Genomic DNA, 15,876 nt, shown 5'->3' on the forward strand with positions numbered 1-15,876 from the left:
CTCCTCCCATGCTCCTCTCCAAGTCCACTAATAGGGGAGGTCCTTCTCCCATTCCATCTGACCCTAGCCTATCAGGTCTCATCAGGACTGGCTGCATTCTCTTCCACTGTGGCTTGGTAAGGCTGCTTCCCCCTCAGGGGAAGGTGATCAAAGAGCCAGCCACTGAGGTCATGTCAGAGATGGTCCCTGTTCCTCTTACTAGGGAACCCACTTGGACACTGAGCTGCCATGGGCTACATCTGAGCAGGGGTTCAAACTAACTAAAAGGCAGAGAGAAACTATACAAATCAGCAAAATCATAAATGAAAAGGGGGACATGACAACAGATACTGAGGAAATCCAAACAATGCTTCTGATTTTTAATCCCCAAATTTTATGACTATTGGTAAGAGTTTCATTATGAGCTTCTCCACAGTGACTGCACAAACATGTTCTTCCTCTGCTTATTCTCCTTGGGATGAGAAATGGTTATTTCATGTCAATCATCTGAAGCCCTCCCTCCTGCCACCTCATTGCTTATGAGCAAGGCAATCTCAAGGACAGATTTCATAAATGCCTATGCTTCCTGCTAGGCCTGTCTTCATCACCTAGTCTACAAGCCTGTACACAAAGCAAATTCCACATCTGCGACATGACACCATTTTAAAGTATATCATTCTGACTGAAAAGTATCATATCAAATATATAAAACCATTATAGATTAACAAAGATATGACCGTAATGTTTTCTAAATCAAGAGGAGAAAATTGTACCCTATTTGTTGCTTTGTTTTTAATATAACAAAGGTAGTTACCTAAGAGAAACTCAGGTGCTTCTTCAAATTCCAACTCATCATTGTCCAACATAATATTTCTAGGCAGGTCGGCCAAAATCAAGTCAGGAGCAATCTGAGATATTGGAACAGTGAGCCGTGGTTGATCTGGATTTATTAGCAGGTCTCCTAAGAAGTAAGTAAAAGATTATTTTTTAAATGTAATGGCAAACACAATAGACATTGAAAGTAGGAGATGACAGGGAACAGGACAGGAGCCTACCACAGAAGGTCTCTGAAAGACTCTACTGATGGAGGTAGCAAAGCAGAGGCTGAGACTCATAGCCAAACTTTGGGTAGAGTACAGGGAATCTTATGAAAGAAGGGGGAGATAGAAAGACCTGGAGGGGACAGTTGCTCCAAAAGGAGACCAACAGAGCAAAAAAAAAAAAAAAAAAAAAAAAAAAAAACCTGAGCCCTGGGGGCTCTGCAGAGACTGATACCCCAACCAAGGAGCAAGCATGGAGTGGACATAAAACCCCTGTTTAGATGTAGTCCATAGACTAAGTGTCCAAGTGGGGTCCCTAGTAGGGGGAGCAGGGGCTTTCTCTGGCATGAATTCAGTGACAGGCTCTCTAATCACCTCCTCCTGAGGGGTACAGCCTTGCTAAGCCACAGAGGAAGACAGTGTAACCAGTCCTGATGAGACCTAATAGGCTAGGGTCATATAGAAAGGGAGGAGGATCTCTTGTATCAGTGGACTAGGGGAAGGGCATAGGGGGAGAAGAGGGAGGGAGGGTGAGATTGGGAGGAGACAAAGAAGGGGTTTACAGGCGGGATACAGAGTGAATAAATTGTAATAAATAATAAAAAAATAAAATAAAATGAATATAAGGGAATACAAAATTTGTGGTCCTGGCTTACAGGAAACAGATCTTTAGATTTTTCAACCAGCCCTAGATTAATTTTTAAACACATACTCCTATGTCTGGTTACTATGAAGAAGAATTGCAGCCTGACTTTGAACAGATGGCCCCTGACTAACACGCTCTCTGTCTCTGTTTCGGCCACATCTATGAAGGCAAATGCATGGTGAGAATGGTGCTGTCTACAAATGATGGCCTTCCATCTTCCTAACAGTTCTGTACCACGAGTTTGCTTAGTACTTCTACTTCAGAGATCAGATTACTGTGGTGTTTAGAATGAGGGTGTCCTTTAGAAGTCTCAAGTATTTGAGTATTTGGTCCCCAGTTGTTGGTGGCTGTTTGGGAGGTATTGAAAATGTGAACTTTCTGGAGGAAGTGTGTAGCTGGGGGCAGGATTTGAGTTTTCCAAAGCCATATTCCATCCCCACTGGCCCTTCTTTGTTTCCTATCTGCAACTTGAGATATGAGCTCTCAGCTTCCATCTTTAGTTGCTTGTTTGCTTCCTGCTGTCCATGTCATTATGGACCCTGACCCTCTGGAACCTGAAGCCACAAATAGGCTCTTTCTTTTACGATTTGCTGGCCATGATGTTTTATTACAGCAATAAAAATAGCCATCACAGTTATGATACACAAGCATTCAGCATTTAAGCCTGAAATCAAAATTTTGAGAAAACAAAATACAGACTCTTATTGAAAGAGAGTAAACTCCACTTTTCTGAGCTGTCAGTATAATCAAATGCATCATTTGATTCAACCCCGAGGATAAGAATAATTTTTATGTATCAAAGTCATTTAGAATAGCGAGGGTACCATAAAAACATCTTTAAGCTGTGTCAACACCTACCTTCTTCTGCTTTCTTCATCAAGTCGTCCAGTAAGATCTTCTGATGTTCTTCACCATCGTTAAAACTGTACAACGCCCATTTTTTCAGCAGAGTTTCCCCTTCCCCACAAATGTCAATCTCCAGCAACCCAGGAAACCATTCTTCCATGAGTGAGTCAATGTGATCCACAACTTGGCCCAAGAGAATACAACCTACGGAATTCAAAACAGAGACTTCCAGGTAAGAGGGAAGATTAGAAGCTGCTCCCATGTTCTATTCCAAAGAAAGAAAGAAAGGAAAGCTTCATAAATATATAAAAGAGAAGATGGTGAGGCAAGATAGAAAGGCAAGTGAAACTATGAGACAGGGGAAGGAAGAGGACTCCCTCACTCTAGAATCCGGTTCAAGCCAGATTCCCACCATCAGGTGAGAGCCAAGACTCTCACCATTACTAACATTTCCCTTATACAGAAAATATTTATTTTACATGAAAATAGTTTTAGGAGCTGAGCAACATCTCTGTAACAAGGGCCTGAGTTCATATTCCCAATACCCATGTAGGAGTCAGGCATGGATGTACACTCTTGCAAGGCCCCCGTCCCAGCACATGGGGGACATATGAGTGGAGACATACAGAGCCCCAGGACTCATGGCCAATCTAATCTAAGCTGAAATGTGAGCTCAGGGTTCAATAAAATCCTGTCTTAAAGAAGACGGTGTTAAGAAATAGAAGGCTCTCAATTCTTTTTTTCTAGGCTTTATGTACCCAAGCATGAGCAAAAAAGCTGTGCACACATTCACACACATACTTACACACACACACACACACACACACACACCTAAAAGAAAATAAAAAAAATATTTTCAAATAAGAATGTTAAAATAGCAATAATCCGACTTATAGCCCGTGTGCCTATGGGTTTAATAGAGCCTCTACCCGCCCTCAGATATTCTCTGGGAGTCTCACAGATAAGACACAACACCTTTGTTGACATATTCTAACTTCCTCTCTTCCATGGGCTCTACAGTGTCACTCTATCAACTGCCATGAAGTCAAGCGGACCTCAGGAACCACCTGTGACCTTCCTTAAATTCCTCAGCAAGCTTTGAAGCTATCTCCAGAAAAGACTAAAGTCCTACACGACTATTGTAAAGGAATCGCAATTCACCTCTGAGAAGCCCACACTCAAGCTCTGGAGTGTACCTCGTCCTCTTCGAATGCCTCTCTCTGTTGAGCCTTGTGTTTAAGATGGATGTTAACAATGGCATTGAGTAAACTCCAGTTCTGTTTCTCACTGGCTTATCCTGAAATCGTGGTCCCTGATGGAACCAAGAACCTGGCTTTCTCAGACGGATAAATGCTCCTAAAGGATAAATGTTCTTGTCAGGTTGCTGCAGGCAGCAGAGGACCTGGTTCTTCACCTCTGCCCTGCTGACAGTAAGGCAGCTGAAGCTGGGTAGAACTGAAGGGCAGCAGGAAAAAGACATTAGCCAAGCTGGACTCTTTTGGAGACAAGGTTCCTCTGTGCATCCTTGGCTGACCTGGACCTACTTTTAGACCAGGCTGGCTGTGAACTCACAAAGATCCGCCTGCCTCTGTCTCCCAGAGTGCTGGGATTACATGTGTGTGCCACCACGCCTGGCAATTTTTATGGGTTTTTATTCCCTTCTTACATGTATATAATGTTTTTATAATTTTTCATTATTGCTCAATCTTTTGTCTTTATTTTTAATCATACCTTTTCTCATCTCCTTCACAACACTCTTCTCCATTCTTGCTCATTTCCACTCTTTGTTGAACCTTGCTTCCCCTCTACTTTTCCTCTTTCCAATCTTCTTCCTTCACTTCCTTCATTTACAATGTCTGCATTTGCCCTATATAATTTTGTATTCCCTCAAAGTCTCTATATTCATTTTGTCATTTTTATCCTAAAGTTATCTGGGACATATTAGTGGTCTTTCCTCAAATATAAGTGTGTTTCTGTATTATGCTGGTTTATTGTTACAGCTTTAAGGGTTTTGCTCACTAAAAACCTAAAAGGTATACATAAACCAATGGATTAAAAAATATAGGAAACATGATAAAGAAAGGCAATAGACTCCTTTAAAATATCATAATTCCTCAGCAAAGACATGGGTAAACTTCCAGATACATATTTGTAGTGGTTTACTAGCAGTAGTGATTAATAACTCCAAAGAGAATGATTTAATAGAAAAAAAATAGATCTTTGATTGGGAGAAGAAAGATATAAAGAAAAAATTCAGTAAGACAACTGTGAAGAAAATCTAGAAAGAAAATGAAATTTTGATGGAAAAAAACAAAAGTGTTGAAAATAACTTAATGACTCAAATAAAAATAAACAGAGTGAGACAGCACTGATAGACACAACCATGAGAAAGAAGGAATATCAGGAATCCAGGATAAGATCACTTTCAAACATCAATCAGTCAATCTATAAGCATCCCCACAATGCCTAAGAGCTCTGGATCAAGAGACTAAACTTAAGAATCCATGGGTAATTACTACCATGAGGAAGTGAGCAAAAAACTAATGACCGAGAGCATGTATTCAATGAAAGCAGAGCAGAAAAGTCCTCATATCTATAGAAAGAACCGAGCTTGGAAACACCAAGGTATTTAGAACCTCAATATACCAGAGAAGATCTTCATAACATACTATAGTCAGGATCGCAAAGATACGAAGCAAACTACCGATATTAAAATCTATAAAGGAAAAATTCCAACTTGCTTACAAAACAAAAACATTAGAATAACATCAGACCTCTCCCAGCAACCATAAAATCAGGAAAGCACATAATGCAATTCAGCAAAGGTACTATTTAAAATTGACTGAGAAGTAAGAACATATGGGGATAAACAAAAGTAAGGCATCTTATGACCACCAAGCCAGCACTGCAGTAAAACCTATAGCAATGCCATATCCAAAAAAAGGGAACTTCTTTGACCTGAAATTTACCCTGCCTACAAGTGTCTGAGGAAGGTTCAACTGTGTTTCAAATGCTGATTTCAGTGCTTTGAGATCAATGCCGTGGGCATTGTTAGGAATGTTGAACTATCTCCTGTAACCATGTGACGATATGACATGTTCCCCAATTATCCCTGATTGGCTAAATAAAGATACTGAAGTCTATGGTTGAGTAGAAGAGAGGGACATAGAGTTTTAGGGCTTGTGTTTGATAGGGGAAAAGAGAGAGGAAGCAGAAGAGGTAGCAGGAGAAGAGAGGTAGGAGAAGGAGAGGAAGTGAGAGAAAGGAGTCACCAGGAGGCAAGATGGACAATGAATATGTGACAGTAAAGACAAACTAATGGAGCAGAAACTGCCCCTGGAGTCATCAGGCTGGCAAGTGACTGGCTTCTATGTGGGTTTTAAAGGTACCAGGACTACGGTAGCTAAGAATTGCCCAGCATAGTGCTTACAGCTTAATAATAAACCATAGTCTTTCTGTTTTAGGCTTTGGGGAACGAGCTCATTTAAAAAAAAATGGAAAAACTGTTACCATAATAATTTACTACATTATTTTAACATAGAAAGAGTAATTTATCTTCTATGTATAAAATGTGCAGTGATAAAAACACACGAGAGATTGAGGGACTGTCCAACCAATGCTTGGCCTAATGTGAGACCAACCCTATGGGAGGCAGCCGGCCACTGACACTATCAATGATATCCTGCTCTGTTTACAGATGGGAGTCCAGCACAGCTGTCTTCTGAGAGGCTCGACCCAGCAGCAGCTCAAAGCAGATGCTGAGACTCAAAGCCAAACACTGGGGAGAGTGCAGGGAGTCCTATGGAAGAAGAGAAGGGTAAGAACAGAGAGACATTAAGGGGACCAGAGCCCCACAAGGAGACCAACAAAGCTAAAGGATCTGAGCCCAGAGGGTCCTGCAGAGACTGATGCACCAACTAAAGACTATGCATGGAGGGGACCTAGACCCCCTGCTCAGATGTGGCCAGTGGGCAGCTCAGCCTCCATGTAGATCTCCAAGTGAGGGGAGCAGGGACTGCCTCTTTCATCTTTGATCATTCGCGCCCTGGTGATGTGGCCTTGCCAGGCCACAGAGGAAGAGGACCCAGGCAGTCCTGCTGAGACTTGATAAGCTATGGGGAGATGGCAGGGGAAGAGAATGCCCCCTTTCAATGGATTAGAGGAAGGGAATGGGGGAAGACGGAGGAATTGTGGGATTGGGAGGAGTTGAGGGAGGAGGCTTCAATCGGACTATATAATGAATAAATTGTGAAAAAATGAAAAAAAGAAAAAAGACCTCCAGGAGGAAAAAGATTTAAAAACTGGTTCAGTATCTTTAGCCGTCAGAGAAACACTAATTAAAACTCTTTCGGGGACTTCATAGTCCAGTCAAAATGGTTAACATCAACAAAACAATGAAAAAATAATACTGAAAGAAGTGGGGATAGAGGAACCCATTCTTCCCTGCTGGTGAGAATGCAAACTGGTGCTGCCAGTTTGGAAATCAGCATGGAAGTTACATGACAGGACTAAAAATAATATCAAATGATCACACAACACCAGTGTAAATGCCTGAAGGCATCTTATAGAGAGATGGATAATAGATAGATAGATAGATAGATAGATAGATAGATAGATAGATAGATAGATAGATAGATAGATGCATGGCATGCATGCATACATACATACATACATACATACATATATACATGTGTACATACACACATACACCTGCACATTTGTGCGGTGAAAGCAAAAGGGAACTTCTTGGTGGAAGGCAGCAATGCACAGAAGAAAGGCACATGAGGATGGTAGGAAGGATAAAAATACACATGTGTGTGAAAATGTCAAGATGAAACCCATTATTTTTACACAGATAGTATTGGCTACTATCCCAGAGGACCCAGATTCTATTCCCATCTCACTCATAATTCCAGTTCCAGAAAATCCAATGCCTTCTTCCGGACTATTCAGGAACCAGGTTTGCAAGTGGTGCACAGTGATACATGCAGGCAAAACACCCGTATGTACAAAATTAAATATTTAGTCAGGTATGGTGGTCCACACCTTTAGTCCCAGCACTCGAGAGGCAGAGACAGGCAGATCTGTGAGTTCAAGGCCATCATGACTTATTCAGCAAGTTCTGGACCAGCCAGAGTGAGGCCTTGTCTCCACCGCCCACCACCCAATCTGTTTAATATAATCACTTAAAAACCTTCCAAAAAAAAAAAAAAGTGCTCACTACTCTTTCAACTGTCACAAAGCTGGAGAAGAGAAAGGGGGAATTTGTTGGATTTGAGGAGGCAGAGCTGTGTTGAATTCCCAGACTCCATGTCCTCCCACCGCCTCCCAAATAGCTGGGGCAAAGGTAATCCTTACATCTGAGGGTCTGGGGCTGGGAGGGCCGGGAGGGGCACATTTGACTAATATCCTCACCTTTTCTACAAGACGGAACTGTAATTTTTAAGAAACTCTCCGGGCGATTGTCCATGACTTCGGATCCTACCAGACAATACGCTTCTGGAGACCAGTTCAAGTAGATGCCTTGTCGCCAGTACATTCTGTTCGGACGTAGCGCTCTCTCTGAAAGTTTAAATAGATTTGTATGCATCCGTTAATTACTAACTACGTCATTAACTAAAGTGGGAAAACCGCCACTCACACCTTAAGTAACAGCAATACACAATTGTTTTGAGATGAGCATTGATTGATTTAATTATGAGACCTTCCTCAAAGGAACATACAATTTTCCTTTAAGATTTCAATCACATAAGTTAAATGCTTTGCATACTACCTAATATGATATTAGGTATCATAGTCCAAGCTCGTGATATGGTTAATATACAAATAACATAAGTAAGTTTTCTTATAAACAATAAACTCTCATATTAACACCATTCTTGAACTTTTAAATGTATTTTAGCTACCTTTATATTCATTGAGAGCAAGAAAGACGAGATTTTCTTTTTCAGAAACCAGTAAGACTTGCAATTACTTTTGTCCAAACACCTTGATATTTCCCTGTACTGTTACAATGCCTCTTACTTTGGAATGAAAGCTTACCATATAAACATAGTTCTGTCCCTTTTTCTGAGTCCCTGGGGGATGGATGGGCAGGAGAAGAGCTCCTCTGTCAGAAAGCTCAGTCCTGTTATGCTTGCTGATGAAAGCCCCTCATTACGTGTTGGTTATTTCCATACTATTCTTTGTTGATTTGTATGTGTGTGTGGTGGGGGAGTGTACATGCGTGCATGTGTGTGACTGTGCATGTGGGTATGTGTGTGAGTGTGCTCATTTATGTGTATGTGAGTGTGTGTATGAGTGTGTAAGAGAGTGTAGCTGTGCACTTAAATTGATGACTCCCATTAAGCCCCGCCTTTTAAAGCTATTCTTTCCTGTCTGCTAAGTTTCGGGAAGTCCCACACTCACAGCTGATGGAAATGTATCTCCTGTAAGAACTGAGGCATTTTCCACCCAGGAAATTGTGTGAGTTGGCCCATGTTCATGTGTTGATCACACCTGTTTTCCAAACAGATAGACTCTGGGAAATGCAATGCTCCTGTTAACATTTCTTTCTAGTTTGTCTAAATAGTAAGCTTTGGTGAATACCTACCTCTTCCAGAAAGCATGAAAGGTGAGATTTCAAGTAATCGATTAATCAGTCTTGACCAAAATCCCATTGGAAAGTATGGCATTTCGTAGAGCCGGATGATGATCTCAGAGTTCTCACAGTGCGGGAGCTCTATCACAGGCCTGTGGTCAGATAGGCTGCAAAAGGCAGACTGTCAGAAACCGAGAACCGTGACCTGAGAATGGCAGCCTGAGCATGGCGGCCAAGCATGGCGGCAGGAACATGAAGACCTGAGCTTTTCACTGCTTCAAACCCAGAGAAATAACTGCGTCTCTTGTCACATGCTCTCCCTCATTAAGAATTTGGAGGTCACTTAATCAATTCAAATGCATGCTCTGATGGAGTAGATGCAAAAAAAATGAACAATCCTATGTGCACTAATAAATTAGTACAATTAGTGCAAAGTTAGGTCTTAGGAGTACAGAAAACCTGAAAAAGTTGGCTGCATCCATTAATCTAAATTGCACTCTCAACATGTTGGAGCATTTCTTACTTACTTTCAAAGCAATATGAGAATTTTCTACAATACAGTCCTCCACCATGATGCCCAATTCTTTTTAAACTTTCTTGGGAACTCATTATCTCCTTTAAACATCACTAACTTAATACATTTGTTAAAATGCCAAGTAAAGATGGACACACATGTGCAGACACTGCTTCACTATTGATCTTCCTTAAATTTTTTGAGTGTTGCTAAGCCAAATAGTGATTATATGCATAAAATAGTTCATTTCTTTAAAGTATTAATCAAATGAACCTTTTTATTTTAAAATAGAGGCTATGCATTGCCATAAAGTTTAGCAAAAATTAAAAATTAAAAAAAGTAGAATATCTATTACAGAGCAAAATTACTTTGTCAACCACAACAATGTAATCTGGTAAATTTCTGTGGAATATTTAAGGTTTGTCTCACCTGCTTGGAACCAGCAGATATTCTTCTCCGATTGGCAAGGCAATCTGAAATTTTTCTAACAGTTTAAAGTACTGTGCCATGTAGTTCTTCGGGAATCGCTTTTTCTTTGAAAGGAATTTTTCCACATCTCTCCGTGAAATGATGCCCTTAGGATGTTTCAGACAGCCTTCCACCTTCACCGTCAAAATCTGAAAGAGTCCAACTCACAATCACTAGATTCACTTTCTGAGATGTTTCCAGCTTTAGCTGCTTTGCATCCTTTTGCTAGGTGCAGATGAGGAGAGAAGTTACAACACTCAGGCAAGATCACATTTCTGCAGCAGACAGATACCCTGCAAGCCCAGTGGGGTATCCGGTTAGAAGCCTTTGGGAAACTAAGGGAGGAGAATTCAGACATTCAGGATTTCCTTGGTCCCGCTCCCCATCATTCATTCTGCAGCCTCATCACTGACATGTTCCTCTACATTCCCAGAAAGTAGCTTCTAAATATCAGTCCCACAGGTTGGCTATATAGATGGACATTTCCAGGATAGGAGGCAGCTGCCACCAACGATAAAGCAGAAGTGTGACCATTCCCATTACAGGAATCTTCTGGTCAAGCATGCTCAGTAAATCTGGAGAGGGCCAGGGGAATCTTCCCTTTAATGTGCATCCTGGGTGATTCCAGCATATTTGAGACATAGATGGTATCATGCCAGTTAAGAACATAAATGTGGATCTGCAGAACCTAAGTCCAGATTCAGACTTTTCTACTAGCTGTGGGACTTTGCGAAAGGTATCTTGTTTTGTTTGTTTGTTGTTTTGTTTTAAGATCGTTTCCTGCTCTGAAAATGAGATAATAAAGATAGTCATGTCTTAGATTGCTATAGGGATAAAGGTATTGCAAAGCTTAATAAGAGTACATAATAATTTTAAGCATAAAATAAGCCCCTATGTTAGCCATAATTGCATATTAGTGGACTTTAGATGAATTTCTCTTTTTTTTTCCTTAACCCCCCCTTTTTTAATTTATTACAATTTATTCATTTTGTTTCCCAGCTGTAGCCCCTTCCCTTGTCCCCTCCCAATCCCGCCCTCCTTCTCTCAGTCCACTGATAGGGGAGGTCCTCCTCCCCTTCTATCTGACCCTAGCCTATAAGGTCTCATCAGGACTGGCTGCATTGTCTTCCTCTGTAGCCTGGTAAGGCTGACCCCACCCCCTCAGGGGGAGGAGATCAAAGAGCCAGCCACTGAGTTCATGTCAGAGACAGCCTCTGCTCCCCTTACTAGGAAACCCATTTGGAGACTGAGTTGCCATCAGCTATATCTGTACAGGGGTCCTAGATTATCTCCTAGATATGGTCCTAAATCATGAAATTTGCAGACAAATAGTGGGAACTAGACTTCTTTTTTTTCAAACAGATGTTTAAGCTTTATCTTCCTCTATACTTCCATAGTTCTCTAGGCTAGCCTGCACTACAGAAGGAGACCCTATCTCCCTGACCCCAAATCCACTTAGATTAGCATCATAACATTCTACCTATGGTAATAAGAATTCCCATGAAGTTTCAAATTAAGATCTTAAAATCTTAATAAGATCTCCATAAGATCTTAAGAAGTCTTCCAGTGGTCACAGAAGAATCCTACTTTGGTTTGGGTTTGGGTTTGGTTTGTGGGAATTTTGTCTGCTGGGTTTTTTCCCCACTGGGTGTTTTGTTTGTTTTCTTTTGCTTTTGTTTTCTCTGTTGTTAAAAAGAAAAACTGATGCAAACCTCTTTCTTACTCTATAAGACACTCCTACCCTCTAATAACATTCATTATCTATGTGTGTTAAGTTACACAGAATCACTGTGGGAGCAGCCCTATCCTTCTGTTGTTTATAGAAATTCTGTCTGCCATGGTGCTCCACTTACAAAACAAAATCCTCAGGGTGAATGTGACACTCTTTTAAATAATGCATTCACCTACACATATTTTCTTTTTGACTCCATATTTGGCATGCTTCCCTTTGTATTTCGTTTTGTCTTGAAGTTAGTTTTAAATTTCCAAAAAATAGCATGCCTTAAATTATCAGACAGGTCTAATCATTACTCGCTATAAAATTATCACTTACCTTTCACTCACACTAAATTAGGGAAGCAAACTACAAGAAAACATAACTCCATATTTAAGTGAAGACACAAGGGCTTGGGACAGGAAGAGCCAAGAGGAAATTGCTCATGTATAGAAGAGATGTGAACACAGTGATGCTCACTCCAGAGAAAGTGCCCAGAAGCACAGGACACCACTGATTCCATTCCATACATAGCAACTTCGTGGCATTTGGGCAGAAATGTGGAAAGCAATTTGAATACGTCTACTATTAGAACAGACACACTGCAATTAAATGCCAATTACACCGACCCTGAGACATTCTCTGCAGTATCAGGGTATAGGATTTAGTCTCAACTGAGCTCCCTCTTTAAAATATCTCCCTTTTTATCTTCAAATACATTTAAGCAGTACTATTCAAGATTGCTCAAAGAAATTCAATTAGCATGATGGCTTAATTGAGAGAGAGATTTCCAGTGTGAAAATGGGTAATCACATTAGCGACTTGCAGAGCCACATGTAAAGCTACAAATAATGTTCATAAATGAAATAATTGCCAATGACTGTGAGCTAGAGGCATCATCCCCGAGTTCTTCTCAGCCAGGAATAAGTCAAGCACAGTTGGCCCTTAGCTACAGCAGTCCTGCCCTCCTCAGCACTATTCAGAAATGTCCCGACAAATTTTCACTGAGAGGGCACAGCTATAATCTAGAAAGCGGGAGACAGAAGGATGCTACAAAAAAAAAAAAAAAAAAAAAAAGACACAGTGTAATTAAAAGCAATGAATAGTGTGCTTACTTGAGTAGTTTACTGTGGAAAGTCTACAGGTTTTTTTTTTTTTTTTTGGTTGGTTGGTTGGTTTCTGTAATTGCTCTACATAAACTCACTGGTAATATACTATTATTAAGAGGAAAAAAATCTTTTCTTTGTGAAACATGAATAGAAAAATTATAATCGCCAATATAGTTTTCAGAAGTATAAATATCTGGAGCTCAAAAATATCTTCCATGGCCTTTAAATTTTTGTGGGGTATGTGTGTGTGTATTGAAGATAGGGCTGCATGTGTCCAGGCTGGTCTGGAACTCTCTACACATCTTAAGCTGACTTTGTCTGTTCATCCTTCTGCCTCCATCTTCCAAGTACTGACATTATAAGCACACGCACTCGCATGCCTGCCTTTCCTGCATACTTCCTAGATAAATTTCATGGCCTCATCAACCCAGTTTCCTCTTATGCATTTGGCCTAAAGATTTTCACAATGCTTTTATTCATTGAATAATGTCAGTAACCAAACTTACCATTGAGGCTTCAAAGGCCTGTGAACTTTAAGATGCCTGTTCAGTCCAGGAAGCCCCTTTATCAGCCTTTATCACCCTGTCAGGTGGTCTATACTCTCTATATTTACAGGCTTCTCTCAACACAAACACTAAAATGCTAAATGCCCTGGGTGTCTCTCCACTCTCCTCTTCAATCACAACCTCTACCCCCAAATATAAAACACCAACCTGTGCCATGACTTTACAAAGCCATTTTGGTTCCACGAAATACAGGTCACTTAACTGCAGAGCGGGGTCTTGAAAATGCAGAAGGACTCCTGCAGAGAAAATTAATCAAACAGTGAAAAATGTGATCCAGGGCGATCCAGAGCCCCAGAGACTCCAGGGTAGCTGTGGCTACAATCAGGGTCTCACAGCAAAGGACCCTGGGGGCCCTCCACATGCTACTCCTCCACTCTAAAGCCGCAACAGTGTAAAGGAAGGATTTTCGAGCGTATGGCCTGTTCATACATAAGTATATTCAAAATACCAGTATGCACTAGAAAGTATATATTAATAAATGCAAATTTAAAATATTCCTTTAAACCTTTGCTTTCCATGTAGATAAGAAACAACACATATTTCAGCATATCTGATTTAAGGATCATGGAGGAAGGGACTCACGGAGGTATTTTCCATACAACAGAACACAAGGATGAAAACGGTTCCCTGGTCCTTTACTCTGGGATGGCAACCCAACTGACTTGTTCTGCAAGCTTACAGCATGGTGTGTGGTTGCAGCGGGCTGAGATGGTCTCTGTGAGAATGAAGTCTAAGCAGGAGGGCCACCCTATATCCCACAACCTCCAATTGCTGGAAGTGGCCCAGTGAACCACAGCGGTAATAATTCTTCTCATTATTTTACACAAAAATGTGATGTTATGAACGGACGTGGTTACTTTGAGGATTCAGGGTCTCATCATAGCAAAACTGGGTGCCATAAGCCATGTGTTTTCTCTCATTCCTGCTCAGGGATCTTTTCTTACTTTGTCCTTAGATAATTTCTAAGTACTCTCTTGGGATATGAATATGATTCGATGCTCATAGGTATGGTCTTCCAAAAGATAAAAATCCAACAGTGACATGTTTAAAACCTTTCTAGCATAATTGTCCTGTGAGGTTACACTCAGCAATGGATCAAAGCAGATGGTAAGACCTACAGCCAAACATTAGGGGGAACTCGGGAAGTCTTGTGGAAGAGTAGGGGAAAGGATACAGGGACCTGGAGGGAACAAGAACCCCACAAGAAGACCAACAAAGTCAACCAACCTAGGCCCATGGTGGCTTACAGAGACTGAACCACCAACCAAAGAGCATGCATGGACTGGACTTTGTCCTCTACACAAATGTAGCTCATGAATAACTCAATCTTCATGGGAGTCTCCTAGCAATTAGAGAGGGGAATGTGTCTGACACGGACTCTGTTTCCTGCTTTTTTTGTATCATGTTCCCCTGGCTGAGCTGTCTTGCTGGTCCTCATTGGAAGAGGATGCACATAGACCTGATGCAACTTGATGTGTTGGGGTAGGTTGGCAGAGGGAGAGGGAAACTCCATTTTTTTTGAGGAGAATGGGAGTGGGGAAAGGGGGTAGAGGGTCATAGGGTAGGAGCAAGAGGAGAGGAAGGAGGGGCTGCTATCAGGATGTAAAGTGAATAATAAATTAATTAATGAGAAAAAATAATTTTCAAAGTAAGTATATTGGCTACAAATTCTTTCCAAATATGTGTTTAAACTCAATAAAATAAAAGCAAAATAATAAAAAATAATCTTATTGGCATTCTTTTAACTTTTGAAAATGGATTGCACACAAGATTCAGACATCTCTTCAAAGCATTATGACTTGAAACCAGAATCCCGAACAAGCATACAAACCTGACTCATTTAGGAAATGAACAGCATGTGGGAGCTCATTCTCATCCAGCTGCAGCTGATGTTCTTTCACTAGTTGTAATAAACGTTTCCGGTTAATTACAGGAAACTCAATTGGCACAGCTTTACGCTCTGATAAAATGATTTTCTCCAGTTCTACATAGCAATCTGGAATTAGCTGCCCGACTACAGGCTGATCTCGGATCTATGAAATTACAAATGACAAGGTGTAAAAATCTATTTAAATCACAGATGTGTCATATGGTAAATTCAGCCACAACAGTTTTTACACAGCAAATGAGTTTTTAATAAAATTTAAACATGATGTGAAGCCTATCTAAGTGGTAATGAATAAAAGATGAAATTAAAGTAAGAAAAGTATGGACACAGAGTTAATTTGGAGAAAAACTGCAAATAAAATAACATGGAAATAGTTATCTATTAATACAGCAATTCTATTTTGAAACCAAAGGCAAATAACTGACCAAGAAAGAATGATCTTATTTTCCAATGCACCAAGGTTATGTGCAATACACAGGCGGGGTTAACGCATTAGTCTGGTATGAGAGCTTTGGGATATGTCTTA

The 15,876-nt window shown here is 40.7% G+C and overlaps 1 protein-coding gene across 5 annotated transcripts in view; it reads right to left on the reverse strand.

The window, feature by feature from the left end:
- Positions 1 to 15,876, reverse strand: part of Lrrk2 (leucine rich repeat kinase 2) — a 146,253-nt gene that overhangs the window by 40,651 nt on the left and 89,726 nt on the right. For all 5 annotated transcript variants that reach the window (XM_060388793.1, XM_060388790.1, XM_060388789.1 and 2 more), the window contains 7 exons: positions 15,294 to 15,495; positions 13,610 to 13,698; positions 10,035 to 10,222; positions 9,104 to 9,258; positions 7,927 to 8,073; positions 2,524 to 2,715; positions 794 to 940 (listed from right to left, as the gene is read on the reverse strand). In XM_060388793.1, coding sequence (XP_060244776.1) covers positions 794 to 940; positions 2,524 to 2,715; positions 7,927 to 8,073; positions 9,104 to 9,258; positions 10,035 to 10,222; positions 13,610 to 13,698; positions 15,294 to 15,495 — 1,120 coding nt within the window. The remainder of the gene's footprint in view (positions 1 to 793; positions 941 to 2,523; positions 2,716 to 7,926; positions 8,074 to 9,103; positions 9,259 to 10,034; positions 10,223 to 13,609; positions 13,699 to 15,293; positions 15,496 to 15,876) is intronic.

Source organism: Meriones unguiculatus, chromosome 8 (assembly GCF_030254825.1).
Source record: "Meriones unguiculatus strain TT.TT164.6M chromosome 8, Bangor_MerUng_6.1, whole genome shotgun sequence".
NCBI lineage: Eukaryota > Metazoa > Chordata > Mammalia > Rodentia > Muridae > Meriones > Meriones unguiculatus.